The 18,831-nt window shown below is 38.6% G+C and overlaps 2 protein-coding genes across 2 annotated transcripts; both read right to left on the reverse strand.

Moving 5' to 3' along the window:
- Positions 1 to 81: 81 nt before the first annotated feature.
- Positions 82 to 11,983, reverse strand: LOC131843012 (zinc finger protein 761-like). Its single transcript, XM_059191607.1, has 7 exons — positions 11,797 to 11,983; positions 9,155 to 9,282; positions 7,529 to 7,660; positions 6,627 to 6,661; positions 2,490 to 3,527; positions 1,945 to 2,385; positions 82 to 1,860 (listed from the first exon to the last, which is right to left on the reverse strand). Exons 1-7 carry the CDS (start codon positions 11,885 to 11,887, stop codon positions 570 to 572), a joined length of 3,156 nt encoding a protein of 1,051 aa, XP_059047590.1. The 5' UTR covers positions 11,888 to 11,983; the 3' UTR covers positions 82 to 569.
- A 1,129-nt stretch (positions 11,984 to 13,112) lies between these two features.
- LOC131843654 (uncharacterized) lies at positions 13,113 to 17,419 on the reverse strand. The gene is made up of 3 exons (XM_059192338.1): positions 15,766 to 17,419; positions 14,956 to 15,134; positions 13,113 to 13,272 (listed from the first exon to the last, which is right to left on the reverse strand). Exons 1-3 carry the CDS (start codon positions 17,105 to 17,107, stop codon positions 13,162 to 13,164), a joined length of 1,632 nt encoding a protein of 543 aa, XP_059048321.1. The 5' UTR covers positions 17,108 to 17,419; the 3' UTR covers positions 13,113 to 13,161.
- Positions 17,420 to 18,831: the final 1,412 nt, after the last annotated feature.

An 18,831-nucleotide genomic window follows, 5' to 3' on the forward strand; every position in this document is an offset into this window, starting at 1 on the left:
TAACCATTTAATGTTATATTTAACTTAAAATGAATCATAATATTTAGATAGATCAACGTTTTCGTTTGAATGAATACTTAAAACTACATATGAATATTTATGACTAAATTATATCACCTGAAAAATTTTTATGTGTACAATTCTTTTTCTTTACATGTTTTTATTACTTTATTTTTTTTAGTGGTTTAAATTCGACAAGGTAAGGCATTATTCGATACATTATAAGTTCTCGTGTGTCTTTCTGATTTTCGGAAGTGACGTTTTATTCGGCACGAGGCAAGATAACATGTAAAACATTAATATTACGGAGTCGTATATCGGGCAAAACGTAAAAAAATACTTTATCAATCAGAAAAAAAAACGAAACATATGACACCAGAAGTTACACTGGTAGAACTGAAACTTTTCTGTGAATATTACTTTTACATATACGACGGCTCCTACACGGTCACTTCTACGCGGTACGCAGTAGCGTCTACGATATCGTATCGATCGCGATATCGAAAATATCGTAATATTCACAGAGATGTTTCACTCCGAGAGAGAGACAGAGAGCGGAGCACGCGGAGCTAGCGCGAGGCGGGCGCGTGCTTGCGGCGCTGGTGGTCGCGCAGGTAGCGCGCCTGCGAGAACGACGACGAGCAGCGGTCGCACGACACGCGCGGGGGGCGGGGCCGCGCCGGGGGCGGGGGGCGGGGCCGCGCCGCGCACGCCCGCCGCGCGCGGGGCTCCCGCGCCACACTCACGCTCCCGGATGCAGCTACGCTTCCAGCCGCAGCCACGCTCCCAGCCCCAGCCGCGCCCTCGGGCGCAACCACACCCGAGGACGCAGCCACGGGCGCAGCCACACACGGGGACGCAGCCACACCCGCGGACGCAGCTACACCCGCGGACGCAACCACACCCGCGGACGCAGCCACACCCGCGGACGCAGCCACGCCCCCGGATGCAGCCACACCCGCGGACGCAGCCACGCCCCCGCACGCAGCCACATTCGCGGACGCAGCCACGCCCCCGGACGCAGCCACGCCCCTGGCCGCCGCCGCGTGGTCGGTGCGCACGTGCGCGACCAGGCCGGCGCTGGACCGGAACCGCTTGCTGCACGCGCCGCACTCGTAGCGGCGCTCGGCCGTGCACGACCGCTTCCCGCACCGGGCCTCGCCCGCGCGCTTATGGAAGTATTTCACGTGGTACAAATACGCCGATGTCGCCGTGTACGTTTTCGAGCAGATCGGACACTTCCGGCCGGATGCGACGTTCGGTTCGGGGGCGGACCACGACGGCGGGACGACCCGAAAGTCCGACTGCGACCCGGACTCCGATGAGGTGACGGATACGGTCCTCGGCGGCGGGTCGGGCGCGGACTCCGACGAAGACTCGGATGCGGACCTCGACGGCGAGCGGGCCGCGCGCCCCTGCGACGCGCCGCTCGTGGACCTCGAGGGCTGTCCCTCCATAGAACTCGAGGGCGATCCGGCCGTGGACCTCGAGGGCTGTCCGGCCATAGAACTCGAGGGACGTCTGGCCGTAGACTCCGGCACCGGCCCGGTGATGATGGATTCGTCTTGCAGAAGAAAGTCCGCGTAGCCGACGCCGTGAAACACGCGGATCTCGCGGACGCCCTGGGCCCGAATTCTTCTTCTTTCCAAGCGGCGAGCTCTCGCAGACGCCGAGCCGTCGTCGTCTGATTTACTGTATTCTAAGTGATCCGACATGTGCCGAATGAATTCTTTCTTAGCGACGTAGGTCTCGCACACCCCGCACTGGAACAGGAGTTGAGCGTGCAGGGCCACCAGGTGGTTGTCGTAGGCGTCGACGGGGCAGCTCGCGGGGCAGAACGCGCATTTGCGCATCCGCGATCTGCAACAAGCGGCGCGTTAGTGCGGCGGCGGCGGGCGGGGGTGGGGGCGGGGGAGCGGACGGGGGTGGAGGCGGGGGGCGTGCGTCCGCTTGTGCATGCGCAGCGCCGCGCCCGACTTGGACGCCTTGCCGCACACGTCGCACACGAATTCCCTGCTCGTCGAGTGGGATTTGATGTGATCCTCTAGATGATCTTTTCGCGAAAAGGCCCGGTCGCACTCCGGACAGAAGTGCGGGCGGCGGCGCTGGTGAACGGCGCGAACGTGCCGCATCAGGTTGCCGCCCTCGTTGAAACCGAGGCCGCACAGGTGGCACCAATGCGGCTTCTCCTCGCGGTGGTACCTCGCGTGGCGCGTCCGGGACGATCTCGAGACGCTCTTCTCGCAGACGTCGCACGACACGTACATCTCGCCGAGATCGCGAACCGGGCCGACCGAACTCACGCGGTCGTCTTTCGGTTTGGCGGCGTCTCTTTCGCTCTCCGTCGTCGATTGCGAGCGCGATTCGGGCCGTACTCTGTGTCGTCTGCAAAGGTAAATTTGTCGATGAAGCCACTGAAGCCTCGCGCGCCGCGTCGAGGTTAGAGCGCGGCGTAGGGCGGCGGCGGCGGCGGCGGCGGGGGTGGGGGCGGGGGCGGGGGCGGGTGCAGGCGCGCGGCGTGCAGACGGAGCGCGCGCCGCGAGCGGAAGGCGGCGGCGCAGGCGGCGCAGGCGTGCGGCGCGCGGCCCTGGTGCGCGAGGAGGTGCGCGGCGAGCTCGTGGCGGCGGCGGAAGGCGCGCGCGCAGGCGGCGGCGGGGCAGGCGTGCGGCCGCTCGCCGCTGTGCCGCAGTCGGTGGCGCGCGAGCCCGGCCCGCAGCCGGAAGCGCGCGCCGCACTCGAGGCAGCGGTGCGCGAGGTCGCCGCCGTGCGTGCGCGCGTGCGCGTGCAGCGACCCGCTCTGCGTGAACCGCTTGCCGCACTGCGCGCACGCGTACGGCCGCTCGCCGGTGTGGATGCGCATGTGCTGCTTCAGGTTCTGCGAGTTGGCGAAGCTCTTGGGGCAGCGGGCGCACGGGTGCCGTCGCAGCCTCTCGTGGGTCTCCACCACGTGCCGCTGCAGGCCGTTGGGCGTGCGGAACTGCTTTCCGCACACGTGGCACACGCACGGCCGCTCGCCCGTGTGGATCCGCTTGTGGAAGACGTACGTATGCGGCGAGCTCAGATTCTTGCCGCACACGGCGCACGCGTAGTAGAGTTTGCCGTTCACCCTGGTCTGGACGCCGCCGAGTTCCCGGCGCGTCTCCTCGTCCATCCTGTCCTTTCGCATGTTACACTTGGTGAGGTCGTCGTAGTCGTCCACGTCGACGTTTTCCGCGTCGCCCTCCTCGCTCGCCGCCTCCTCGTCGTTCGAGTCTGTGAATTCTGGGTACTTGCGCTTCTTCGACCCGTGGTATGATACGAAGTGATCTCTAAATTTAACTAAGGCACGATAAAATTCATTGTACGGATGATTAAATTTCTTCGTCGCCGCTATATTCGAAAGCGGTTCGTCGTCCTCGTCGACAGACAGTCGATCGTGATCAGAATCAATATCAAATTTTATTTCAAGAGTATCTTCGCCGAACTCGCTCATATTTGACTCAACATTCCTCGAGTGGCTGGCGAAATCGCTCCAGCAGGTTTGCCACCTGCAACAAATAATCCTCGTTACTTCGTCTTCTTGTGTGTGTTTAGGTGATAGTTGAGGTGACTCCTTTTTCTGAACTTCTTCTGGCACAAGTGACACTCGTAATTCCTTACATTGAGATGAATTTCGGCATGACGATCCAATGTATTTTTAGCCCTAAATGATTTCTTGCAAACAGTACAACTGTAAGGTTTGTGCCCTGTATGAATTCGGGCGTGAACATTACAAGCTAAGCGCGTCGGAAACGCTTCGCCGCAAATGGAGCAAACAAAGTTCAATATACCGTCGTGCACTTGTTTTTTATGGTTCTTTAAATTCCACTGGTTACTGTAACACTTATTACATTTATCGCACTGAAATATGCTCTTTCCATTCGAATGACTTTTCATGTGAACGAACATGTTATATTTATTTGAAAATGTTTTATTACACTCTGGACACACTGCTGGTATAAACTTCTGATTCTTTGAACTTTGCTCGGTCGTGGTCTTGTTACATGTTCTTTTATGATCAATGTGGTGTTCGTTGATGTGTCGCTGCAGAGTTTCTGCGTCCTCGGCCACGTGGGCGCAACTTCTGCACTTGTGTAACCCAGTATCACCTGGAGTGTGGCTCACGTGCTTTTCTTGCAAATGTGTTACGAACGCTTTCTTATTGTTGTATGTGACATCACAACACTCAATAGCATTGTCTATACAGATTTCTATGTGTTGGTTTAGATGGAAGATCAGACGAGTTGGCGATGAAAAGGCACTATCGCAAAATGGACATAGGAAACTTGGCAAATTATCTTTGGACTTATCATCTGTATCTGATTCTATATATCTGTCAGAATCTTCAGAAACTAATGCCACTTCGAATGTAATATTGTCTTTTATGAATTCCTCTATAGATTTAATATCTTGCACCGCTTCGTTATGAGCTGTTGTAAGATGCTCAGCCAAATGTTGTACGCTCGTTGCAGATGGATGGTCAGCACATAACTGACAAACACATTCCATATCCAAGTCGTCGTCCATGTAAATGGTGTCAACATAATTGACCATAACAGATTTCACTTGTTCGTAAAATATTAGTGAGGTCTGAGATCTGAAATTGTACACATCCCCTTATGCAATCATTTTTCTGTATAAACGTCAATACTGCCTAGGATTAACTAAGTACATGTTCAAATTTAATATGCTAGACTGACAATAGTTACTACTTTCATGTAGTGGTCCTTCAGTTTGTTTGTCATTCCTATTAGTACATAGATATATAGATAATTATTTTATTCATCAATTACAAACACATAGCATACATGAGAGATATGAATAGAAATTTCACAAATTAAAATACAGAGATATAAATGTTACCATTTTTTAATTTCTGTTATATGTTTTATGTGTTGCAATGATGAAGAGACAACCAATTCAGCTAGTAACTATATATAAGTGGAACATTAAATTATCATCAATACTCTGATACTCATACAAGGAATCTCGGGTGTCAATCAAAAAAGCCAGCGTATACCGTCAGTGCAGGCATTATTCTGTAAGGATGAAGTATACTGACTCGATTGACTGTCTCAGTATTTAAGTATATACTGTCTTGTTTATTATAATAATCAATCCTTATATACTACTTACTTACTAAGTACATATTCATCCTTACAATTCCATTAACGCTCATAAAAAAAATCTATAATAACTTCTGTAACATCTTCTTATTTATAACCAAGATTATTACATACAGAAGTATGTAATAATCTTGGTTATAAATAAACCTCCATAACAATATATGATAAAAAAACATAACAAGGATATTTACATTCTAATGTACTTGTTGACATATATATATTATATAATATAACCACAGAAAGATTTAAATCATATAAATTTATTTAAAAAAATCATATAAATTGGATTTCATTTTACCATGCTTTATTAGCTTCTTTGATAAGGTGGTAATTAGTGCTCAGAGGATCATAATTAGACGATTCGATCTCGGTTGATTTTTCTAATCCCGCGGTTTCGAGATTATCCCATCCTCCCAATATGTTACCATATTACAAAAAAAACAGTGAAACATATCAAAACCTACTTTTTATTTTAAATTTTCAAAAAACACATTATATCTTCTTCTGATATAATACTATATATACAAACTCATTATAAGCTTTGTATACATATATTTTATAAGCTTTAAGCTAATATAATATTAGTTTTAAGCTTCTAGCTTTACAACCCTTTTTAGCATTAAAAATAGCTTGTCCTTTCGTAGGGTTTAGATTATCTATGTAACAAATTTCATTTAAATAGGTTCAGTAGTATTGGCGAGAAAGCTCGACAGATTTGCTTTATGCGACAGACTTGCTTTCGCATTTATTTAGTAACGATAAAAATCTTATAATGCCTATGTTGAGATGAGATATTACAAGTATTAATGAATCAGAGTATAGTCTGGACGACTGATTCTATGATATAAAATAAATAAATATATAGCCCATCAAGTGTAAATTGGGAAATTCTGTCCCTGTTTTAACTATACCTTATTAATTTGGTTAATTTACTTTGCGCATATTAGTTATGTCTCTCTTTATCTGTTCTCTCTTTATAATGGTAATAAACGTGTAAGTATTTAATTCACATTGTCAGTATTTAACCTTCAACCATATTGTTAGATATGTAATCTTGTAATATGTATGTAATCAAAGAAATAATGAAAAGGTTAGTTGACATCACAGAAGACCGAAGAGCTGGCAGCTACCTTGGACAAAGAATTAGTCTAGCTATTCAAAGAGGGAACGCTGCCAGTATCGGAACTTTGCCTAAAGGGACCCCTTTTAATAATATATTTTAGTTATTATATTATATTTTTTAAGCTTTTTAATTTTAGTTTGTAGTTGTACAATTAAGTTTAAAAAAAAAAACAAATTTCTATAACAACAAAAAAAAATCTTCAATCTATATTACTTATTTAAATCTTTCTGTGGTTAAATAAACTTTAATATCATCTAAAACATATATTAATTAATCAAATTATTTAAAGTACATGTCTATATATCTTTTAAATATTATTAAATTAATAAAGTATGATAATAATTATGAGTTACACTTACTTGTTATTCTGGTTGTTTTCTGCATCGCTCTTTTTCTGTAAAAAAGATTTTTACATAAATGATATAAATCTTATATATAAAATTCTCGTGTCACAGTTTTCGTTCCCATACTCCTCCGAAACGGCTTGACCGATTCTCATGAAATTTTGTGAGCGTATTGAATAGGTCTGAAAATCGGCCAACATCTCATCCACCCCTAAATTTTTTTTTAATTTTTAGACAAAAATATTAATTTAAATTTTTTTATGATACAACATACAAAAATACATACAATTCTAAATTTTCACCCTTCTATCATCAACCCCTATTTTTTATAGCGATATTAATTAATATGACAAAACAACGTTTGCCGAGACAGCTAGTGAATATATAAAAAAGTATAGAAAGATGAAAACGGTGACTTCATTTAATACTATTAGAGAGCAGGCCAGCGAGGCAACATAACATAACTAACATACTAGTAGTACTCGCGACTTCGTCCGCGTGGAATTTAACTTTATTTTTCTACTAAAACAAAACTAATCAGCTACCTGCCAAAAAAGGTCTCGTCAAAATCGGTCCAGCCATTTCAGAGATTAGCCTGAACAAACAGACAGACAGACGGAAATTGTAAAAAAAATTTTGGTGTATTTATATTCATATGAATATAGTAAAAAAACGGTTATTTCAATATTACTAACAGACACTCACAATTTTATTTATATATATATAGATGTATAGATTATATTAGGTACAGCACCAAAAAAAAAAAATTAAATAACCAAAATCTTCTGAGGTGAGATATTAAAAAGAAACACTACAATTGAGAATATCTTCCTTTTTTTTAAGTTAGTTAAAAGCAGTACTAGTAGCAAAACTTCCTTCCGGTAGGAAGAGGCATGGTGGGTTTAGATTACCAGTACCTTGATGTCATTGAGGCGAGATCGTAACGCTTTATCAGCTTCGCGGCTGCTCTTCTCCAGCTCGTGGCAGCCCAGCACCGTGCTTGCACACTGGTAGCATACCACCAACGGCAGTTCATCCTGCTCCGTCACCTGTACACAGACAAATACACATTTATAGATTAATATAGACAATACAACCCACCTAAATTTAGGAGTTTATATTTTAGAATTTAGGAGTATGACTGAAAATCAGTGCTATGCAGCGTACGTGTAAACGTTACGCTCACAGCATCAGCTGAGTCAGCCCCTTTTGCTCAGAATACGCAATATGAGGTACTGCTGCTATTTTATATGTAGTTTAAGAGGTTCTTTTTTGTACACACCACCTTCTGCCTCTTGAGAAGCGTAGGGAAATCGCGGATATAACATATCTCATGAGAATAGCCTCTGGTGCTGTCGAGAATCTCCTGGGTAAATTATCTATTAATGTACCACGAGTATCAACAAGGCACAATCCTCTTCTATCTGTTCCCCTAGTGTCATCGAACTATAAGCAGTTCATTTCTCTGGCGAGCTAGCAACAATTTTAATAAACTATCTAAAACAGTTAATATAGATATATTTTGTAATAGTATTAATTCAACGAGACACCAACTAAGTGAGTCCTTCTTTAAATAACAATTAATTATTATTGAAAATCATGTACCTATATGTATATATTTCTATAAATGTACTATTTGTTACTGTACTCTTGTTAATTAATTTCATATTCTCTGTTAACTTTATAATGCCTTTATACGTAGTGATGTAAAACTTTTTAAGAATTAGTCTATTGTTATTAGTGAAAGCCTGTCAGTGGCTTACTGTGACATATATATTGACTTTATATAAGATGTACTTGAATAGCCTTGGTTTTCCTTTAATAAATAAATAAAATAAATAAAATAAATAAATAAAATATAGATATTGATCAACAAACAGTGTATTAACTCAAAGGTGTATGTATGTTTTGTTCTGGCAATAAATATTATTATTATTATTAGTTTATTATAATGAATAGATAACCTGGGAGTCATTGTTGAATATAATTAAAAAATAAATAAATAAGTAAGATAATAATGCCATATTTTCCATCATAAACTATGGCATACATAATGCAATGATTTTTAGACCATTTTTTCTTGTCACAGTTTGTCACATTTGTGAATCTGTTCACTTATATATTTTAAATTACGCCACGGAGTTTTCAGCAAAAGATGGAGTGATTAAAGAGAAAGCTTTTTAGTATAGAAATACTGTAACAAATTTTTTATACATATAAGTCGAGAAATTAATGCGACGCTGGGACACGTTCAAAATATATAACACTAGTGACCAGTGTTATATATTTTGAAAGTACACCTACTGAGTAGAAAGTATTTTTAAGTTTTCTAATATATCTTTATATATTATATAGATTTCAAAATTATACATCACATAATCTTGCACACCTTGTCACATATTGTCACACTTCGTCAATCCTCTCCTATGCCCTTCTCATGTTAATTACAGAATGGAATCATGTTAGTGTCCTGTCCAATGTCAGTAACAATAAAAAACTACCGATTTTGGTCATTAAAAATAATATCATTGTCACATACTTACAGTTATAGGTAAATGTTTATTTATTTTCGCTGCCAAGTCATTCTGCAGTCCCTCGCCTTGAAATATGGGTATGACAAGCTGCGTCACGGTGGCACAAGTTCTACACACCGTGGAGAAGTCCTCCACATCTAAAAATACAACAGTTCCTATTAATATATCTATCTATATTTTTAACTTAGTGTAAATAAATAAATGTTATGGTTACTAGGCAACATATATAAATACATAGCTACTTTCTTTTAGTAAATACATACATATTATACATAGTAAACACCTAGACAGATACAAACAATCATATCATGGATACAAATGTTTGTACCGTGCGAGGAATCGCACCCGCAACCATTGGACCAGCGGTATGCTAAACCACTAGAACACAGAGGTCGACAAAAGGTAATTTCTGCACATTTATTTAACTATGTACCAAACTCACTGATGAGATTTCTGGGCCTAACTAATAAAAATATAATAATTGAGTTCATTGCCCATTCTTCTCAACAAAACTAGCCAGGCTAAGAATAAATTTAAATTCATATTATATTTATTATAGTTTTCCTTCATCAATATATGTTTGTTATTCTTTTAGTTTTCTCTTGTATGCATATTATCTACCTGTTCATTTTTCAATTCCCTAAGGTTGCCTTGAAAAGATTGCCTTCAGCAATAAGGCTGCCTTATTATAACGATACATGTTGTCCATTAATATATTGTTTATGCCTTTTTCTTTACTATATGTTACAAATAAAGTATATTCTATCTAATAATAAGGAATGAGAAATATTTTTTTATGTATATAAATAACAAAGAAAGAAATAATCTTTATTCAAAATAAATTCATTACAAGCACTTTTGAATAGTCATATTTTGATTCTACCACTCATTCGGAATGCAGATTCATCACAAGACGAATAAGCAAGAAACTTGTGTGTTGCTCTTTTCAATAGATGTTTTTTAATATAATAATTACAGTATAACAAGTAAGAGGCATGCGATAATCAACATAGAACTCGCTACACACTCATTATTAATGTAATCAGATAATATTGTCAGTGCTATGGATTTTAAGTTTTTCTATAAAAACAGTATTGTCGTTAACAAATTCTTCAATTCAATAGTAAGCTTTTTGCAAAGGAAGTGTTATATATGACATTTAAATCTTATAGAAATAAGGTCTTCAATGTGTTAAGGCTCCTTGAATTGAAAAGTGGAGCTTGTAGCTTTGGATCCTCTGCATAAATAAAAATTCAGTACAAGAAGACTCCAAGATGTAAATGATGTTGAGAAAATTCCACAATACTCACCTAGTATTGTATAATATTTTCTCAACTCTCTCTCCACTATATAAATAAAAATTCAAAAAAAGAAGACTCCAAGATGTAAATGATGTTGAGAAAATTCCACAATACTCACCTAGTATTGTATAATATTTTCTCAACTCTCTCTCCACTATATAAATAAAAATTCAAAAAAAGAAGACTCCAAGATGTAAATGACATTGAGAAAATTGCACAATACTCACCTAGTATTGTGTAATTTTTTCTCAACTCTCTCTCAACTACATAAATAAAAATTCAAAACAAGAAGACTCCAAGATGTAAATGATGTTGAGAAAATTCCACAATACTCACCTAGTATTGTATAATATTTTCTCAACTCTCTCTCCACTATATAAATAAAAATTCAAAAAAAGAAGACTCCAAGATGTAAATGATGTTGAGAAAGTTGCACAATACTCACTTAGTATTGTGTAATGTCTATCCTTCCCTAAAACTAATAGTTGAATCTTAAATAAACTTTATAAATTGGAGTATACAAGTACTAGTTATAAATTGTAGAATTTTTTCCCATCTCTCTCAAATGGCGAAATGGCCATGGCTTTTGATTACACAACTCTCTCTCCACTATATAAATAAAAATTCAAAAAAAGAAGACTCCAAGATGTAAATGACATTGAGAAAATTGCACAATACTCACCTAGTATTGTGGAATTTTTTCTCATCACATCAATGCATCATGCAAAACATCATGCATGCATTGCATTCACTGATGAGAAACATTAAAGTATTTGTTACACATTCACGCAAAAACTACTGAACCGATCATCGTGAAATTTTGTACACATGTTCTTGGCAGTATTAGAATGAACTAGGATACTTTTTATTAAATTTATTAAAAAAAACAAATATTTTTATTCAACGCGAGCGAAGCCGCGGGTAAAAGCTAGTCATCCATAAAAACCCCTTCCCTAAAACTAATAGTTGAATCTTAATTGAACTTTATAAATTGGAGTATACAAGTAGTGGAGTGTGTAATCAAAAGCCATGGTCGTTTCGCCATTTGCGAAACGGCGATTACTGATGTTGTATTTCAATTTGGTCCCTAAGATTTGATTTGATGTTCCTTTTAGTACGTAAAATTTAAGTCAGTAGGTCTCACCTGGATCTAGACGCTTGTAAAACGCAAGGATGATCGAAATATTAATTGTATGAGATAACAAAGGATAAGTATATAATTGTCATGTCAGACATAAAATAACCTACTGCAGAACATGTTTTTAAATAAGTATAAATTATGAAATTTCCAATATAAATACCGGTGAATATTTTTCATACAGTCTTTGTTATATTATAAATATTACTTACTGTCTAGATTAAACTGCGCAACTGGCATTGCTCTAGCTGGTGGATTTTCCGATGGATTTAGTGCGCCTACTTGTGCAGGACCGTCCCCCATTATAATAAAACAGTATATTAATTTTAAATATTGAAAATTAGACAGAATTATTTAAATAACTACAAAACAACATGTCTCAGCCGTCGTCGGCGTCCAGAGTTTAGAGTAGAGTAGGGATGTGATAGGGATGGCGTATTGAGTACGATTAATTTATTAGATTAGTCGAAAAATCGATTCATCCGCTCAAAAATATCGATTTTATAAAACGATACACGCCACTCAATAAATCTGAGAATTAATATTTCCAAGTAACTTGATATTAGTTTTTTTTTATGTTGATCATATCCATAAACTATTGTTATTACTATAATTATTTAATATAATTACTGAATTACACATGAACCACCTCATGTCCGTCATCAGTTTACTAAGGTGTTTTCTAAAAAAACAATAAAAAAATATTATGATTTTTTTTCCATATTCTGACTTAAACTGTGCGTTGTTAAAAAACTATAGAGATAGAAAATATCAAACCCATAATTTGTGCTGCGTTGTATTTGTTTATTTGTTCATATTTATATTAAATCACGGTGGTTCGCTACATAATATATTTTTATATATAATTTTATAATAGTCTAGGTAGTGAGTATACCGGTGAAATAATTGTACATTAATAAGTTTATTAGATAGTGTGCTACATTTGTTATTAATAACCCATAAATTCGATGCGAAGTCGGATGTAGACTGGTTTCACGCTTAACTTAAACGTATGAGTCTTGACAGAAATTTTACAAGTGTAGGTACAATAAAATTTTAAAACTACCAATCCAAAATGTAGCTTTTGTTAAATGTTTTTATTATTAGATTTATCCGATTCGGTAAAAATCGATTAACATATCGATCTCTTTCGAAAGACATCGTCATCCCTACTAAAGAGTAAATAAACGGTAGTGGCGGAGTGGAGCGGGGGGTGGTAATTCTGAACAAACTGAAATACATAGAATTTACTACTCAAGAGCTGAAATATATCTCACATAACCCATCAGGTTGATGAGCAACGATCTACTTTAGCTGACTTCTTTGTAATTTTATTATCCTTCACTGGTATATTGCCAACGTATATCGTGAGCTTACCCCGGGAGCGCCATTTCGTAATCATTTATTATTAAAATGAACCCTTAGTTTGTATTAAGGGTTCCTTTTATTAATAAGCTCTGCTTTGAAGAGTGGAAAGGGGTGGGAGAAGGGGTTTATTAGTGTGAAAAAATGTGAAAAAAGCAACACTTAACTAAAAACATGTAATAAAATATCAGTACATATTTGAATTGTTTATTTTATCGACCGGTGTGCCGTCGAGTGAGCACCGCACTAGCGGCCCGCCCCACTGTCGCTACAACTGCGGGCGCCACCATCATAGTTTTGTTCTTGTACGTTTGTATTACTTGCTGCAACAAAATTAATTTCATTTAATTTCAGTAGGTACAATCTATACTCTATACATATAAATAAAATTGGAGTGTCTGTTTGTAATATTGAAATAACCGTCTTTTACTACAGGCATATGAATATAAATACGGTACATAAAACATAATAACATTTATTACAATTTTTGTCTGTCTGTTTGTTCCGGCTAATCTCTGAAATGGCTTGACCGATTTTGACGCAACTTTATTTTAGCAGATAGCTGATGGAATAAGGAGTACCTTAGACTATTTTACGATTTTGACGACCTCGGTGGTCTAGCGGTCTAGCACACCGCTTTACGTCCCATGGTCGCGGGTTCGTTTCTCGCACGGCACAAACATTTGTAATCATGAGTATGATTGTTTGTATCGGTCTGGGTGTTTTCTATGTATAATATGTATGTATTTACGAAAAAAAAATATCTATGTATTTGTATCAGTTATAACACAAGCTTTATATAGCTTAACTTGGTCTAGATGGCGCTGTGTGAATTGTCCTGAGATTATTATTATTGTTACTCTAATGCTGTTGGCCGTTGGCGCTTTACAGCTTCACCAAAGAAAGGACTTATGGAGTGGTTAAAGACGAACTTCCGCCTAACGGATACGATTTTATTCTAAAGATATCGCAGGAGTTCGCATCTCGTCTCAGACCGTTGTAATTTGGATCGCCGATTGTATTGCACGGGGGATAGATCTGAGGGGCGACCGGTGGCACCGGTTCATTCATTCATTCATAATTTAAGAGCGACGTTCTTACCACTGCATGAACCGTGTTTTTTTTTTTTATTGGGTTGTTTGGGCTATTGTCAGATGTGTAGCACCTGTAGCACTGCGACCTACATAGATCTATTGTGCTCGCCCTTTTCAGAGTTCGCTACCTAGACCCGTCAGGGACAAGAATTGAAGGATATTCTTAGGAGCGATCGTTTTTATCTCCTCGGGAAAGAGTGTAAACTTTCCAAAGGAGATATTTCGTTTATGCATGAGTGGGCTACAACCACATAGGACGTGAAGCGGCATTTCCTCTTCAGTTTGGCAGAATCTGCAGAAACTTGTCGTGCATAGGCCTAGCTTAGCCATATGCTTGTTCAATTTGCAGTGTCCTGTGAGGGCCCTAGTCATCATGCATATGTTGTTTTTACTCAATTGCAGTAATCTATTGGAGTATTTGGTCGAGAAGCCCGATATAAGGTCTTTTGAATGTATTAATCCTGGCATTTCTTGCCAGTGATTCAGTGCTTCTCGTTTGGTTATTAATTTGAGATGTCCCAGTTTTAGGCAACGAGGCACACCACAGAAGGGTTCGGGGCCCAGTTGGACGGTTTTTGCCCCTAACTTTGCCAGATGGTCGGCATGAACCGTATGACTACTACGTTTATCTGCAGGTGAGATAAAATCTATACATCTATACATATAAATAAAATTGGAGTGTCTGTTTGTAATATTGAAACTTAAATACGGTACATGCACTAAAATAACATTTTTGACATTTTTTGTCTGTCTGTCTGTTGTTGTTGTTCCGGCTAATCTCTGCTGCACCGATTTTGACGGGACTTTTTAGCAGGTAGCAGATTTAATAAGGATTAACTAATGCTACTTTTATTTTAGAAAAATAGCAGAAGGAACAGCTAGTCATTCATAAAGAATCCCTATATTTCTTACCAAAACTAGCTTGATGAGGTACACAGCGAAAGTGAGGAACGATATGGTCATCAGGGCACTCTCTGCCGAAGGGATCTCGACGTGCCCCCGCGCCATTTGCTGGGCAGCGCGGGCCTTCCGACGTATGGTGTTTTTGGGGTCAACGGTGTCATCCGGCCATAGAGTCTCTATTCGATATTCTATTTGTAAAAAAAATAGTCTCGTACATTAAGATCATGTCAATTAAAAATTAGAAATATGAATACTATCTCATAAACGCGAAAGTTTGTGAGTATGGATGCATGTTTGTTACTCTTTCAAGCAAAAACTGTTGATGTTTTGATGAAACTTTACAGTTAAACCATCAATGTAAAACCACATTTTTCTTTCTTTCTTCTTTACATTTAAGAAATAAATTTCATTTCATTTCTCTATGTGTATATTATTATCTTATTCGTTTTGTACCGTTTATAGTATATGTAATTTACATACATTTAAAATTTTAAAATAGTTATAAAATCACAAGAATTTATGTTATGTTTGTAATGTAAAAAATAGAATAATTATAGCAATTATTATTATACACAGTCATTACTAATAAATGATTTTAAACATACTAAACCTATAGAGCTTTCATTCACTTTGTAATATTTTATTATACTCGTCGTGATTCAAAAACAACAACAAACTAACTAACTACAAACTAACAACAACATGTATAACATAAACATAAAAAATTAAATCGTGGTACAGAGTAACACTACAGTATTACGATTTAAGTGATGATCAGTAGTCTAAAAGAAAGTCAGAAAAAAAGAATATGTTCCTTACCAATATTCGCTACAATAGTATTTTTGAGGTTCTCCAAATACTTTATTTTACTGTCAACACTTCTATGTGAATTTTTCGATATTGTTTCGGCAACCACTTTCATAAATTTTATAACATTCCCCATTTTATCTAATGTTTTTTCATTCGTCAGCTGTTCTTCATCATTTAAATCTTCTTTCTCGTTTAAACTACTACCGGGAGATTTCTCAAAGTATAGGTTGTCTGATTCGTCACTAACAGTTGCTTCTGAATCTATATCTTCGAATTCTTCTTTTTTAGTAACAAACTCTGCTTTTAGTGGTCTTAAATCTTTTACGCGTGTCAATTTATCATTTAGTACGTTAATTTCTGCATTAATTGCATTTTTTTCTTTCAAATTATCATTTGCAACTTTTTCAGTGCTACTTATAAGATATATACGGTTTGCAGGACCTTTTAAAGGTCTTTGTAATGATATATCCGGCAATTGATCATGCTTGTAAGATTGAGTAGCACTTTTTAAATTCGGTTTATCCCAAATATCTATATTGGAATAACTGCTAAACTTGTCATTACTTTTGTCGCTGTCGGCTGGAGAAGTGTAGTCCGGACTTGTTTTAATTATAGATTTTGTTGTTATAACTTCTCCATTTTGTACAGGTTTATGTTCGAAATCACTTTGGACATTAGGTTTTACTTTCGTCACACTAGGATTATAATTTTTCAGTCTCTCTTCATACACTTGCGGTCGAGTGTATTGATGTTTTACTGTAGATGCACTTTCGTGAATGTTGTATTCATTTTCTTGAGTACTACTTACAAACTGTAATGAATCTTCTAATTTATATACTTCTTTTTTAAATGCATATTTGTTTTTAAATTCCTCATCAGCTGCTAGAATTTCTAAGGCCTCAACTGCGTCTTTATCAGAATTATAACGGCGATTAGGATGTTTAGTTAAATCGATATTAGGAGCAGACGGTTTAACACCGTTATTTGCTGGTTTTCTAGCAGATTCCATTAAATCAGGCTGCACACGACTTACTATTCCCTTATGCGATACCTTATCAACCGTACCTTTATTCCACATATGTGCGAGTGATTCGTTGACATATGCACTTTCATATGCTTCGCCTTTTCTGTTTACAGCTTCTGTTATAGCGGTAGGGTTGTATGACGGTTTGTATGGCTTCATGTAATGTTGCTGAGAGATCTGCACCCATTCGCACTGTACTTGAGAGATAAAGAGTAGTGTTATAAACATGTTTGTGTGCTGTGTATGCTTAATGTCATGTTTGTATGATGTGTGAACGGTGCTGTAACGTGTCTCGCGCTCGTCCGTTATGTCAGGGCTTGCAAACATTTGGTATCTTCATTGTTGACGAATTAAATGCTTCAACCATTTATCTTAGTTGTTAAATTTGTCTTTTGACTGGTCGTACGCTTCTTTCTTTCCTTCTACCCCTTACCTCATCACGTACTGTTATTTCAGACTACTCTAATGTTGTTGGCCGCAGCTGGCCTTTACAGCTTCACAAAACGCGTTTCACGAGATATTCGCCTTGTTTCAACCGTACCCAGTCAACTCTACTCGTGAGTTCGATTCTCGAACAATACAAACATTTGTATCAATGTATGTGATTGAATATGTTTGTATATATGTTTCCGATGCACATTATAGTATGTATTAAAAAGAACAATTAAGTATTTCAATCATTTGTTTAGTAGATTACTATAGCACAAGCTCGGTTTAGTTTGGATGTAGTGTTTAGTTAGGACAATGTTAACCCAATAAAATTCACAATGCACTATTGTGAATTTTTTTGGGTTAACATTGTCCTAACTTTTCTTTATTCCAAGCTAGAAGCTTGCTTCACCTTCTTCAGCTTCTCCCAGGTTTCTGCAAGAGATTGCTTTAAGCTATATAATATATTAAAAACAACCTTATATAATATATATAAGGTTGTTTTTAATTTAGCACATTTTTTTTAAGAATAAAAATTCTTTATTGTATAAAACCAAAAGTACAATTGGCGAGCTTAATGCCATATGGCATTCTTAATCTTTAGGTACAAATTGAAAGCATGTAGGGCAGTAGTGGCGGAAAATTGTGACAATAAAAACTATAATAGATATAAAAATTACATAGAATAAAATAATATATACACAATAGATATAAATGTGATATATAATGTACATATATATATATATATATATACATATATGAATATAATACTCTTAATTCAACACCAGACGGTTGTAGCTCATTCTGGCGACTCATTAGGTAGTTAAAGTTTCTTTTTAAAAATGGGTTTACTCTGTATTCTGCGCAGGTCTACAGGTAACGCATTCCAAAGGTTAATTGCCGTGACTGTGAAAGAGTTGGACATAAAGGCTGAATGATGGGAAGGAGTAAAGAGAAGGTTATGAGCTGAGTCCGCTCGCTCATAACCTTCTCTTTACTCTCAGTTACGGAGATGTCGCTGATGAACCGAAATCTAAAATAAGATGTTATATATTTTCTAGCCGTCTACTTTAAAGTAGCCGGCCTCCGGCTTCCAGCCTGCGCTGACGCTGAGTGGTGTCCCCAGCAGAATGCCGGGTAAGGAGTGCAAGGTCGAGGCCCGGGCAAGGAGCGCAAGCTCGAGGCCCGAACCCAGCAGTTCATAAGAACTGCTGCTGCATGTTTATATAGTTTTTAGTGTCTATATTGTTACCGCTATTATTTATGTTTATGTTGTGTTCTTGTAGCAGCAGCGGGAAAGAAGGAGGTGAAATGATGAGTCCAGATTGTTGTTATGTACATATTTATAATTACGAAATATTTACAATGAATATATAGGTATGTACAAGAAAGTGATTCGGTCTCGAATGACAGGCCTGTTATTCTATTCGTTTTTCGTAACTAGGCAACGGTGTTGCCGCGCGATAATAGTTAATTCGCCACAAGTTTTTTAAAATATGTTTGTGTGGACTAAGAGTTATATTATTAATTTAAAATATAAAACTGTAAGTCACAGTGCAGTAGCCCAGCCCTATTATCCGCTCCGTGGCCACGTCACCTGTGAGACTGTGTCATTCGCCCAG

This window comes from Achroia grisella, unplaced genomic scaffold (assembly GCF_030625045.1).
Source record: "Achroia grisella isolate CSIRO2021 unplaced genomic scaffold, CSIRO_AGI_Agris_v1 utg1086, whole genome shotgun sequence".
Lineage (NCBI taxonomy): Eukaryota > Metazoa > Arthropoda > Insecta > Lepidoptera > Pyralidae > Achroia > Achroia grisella.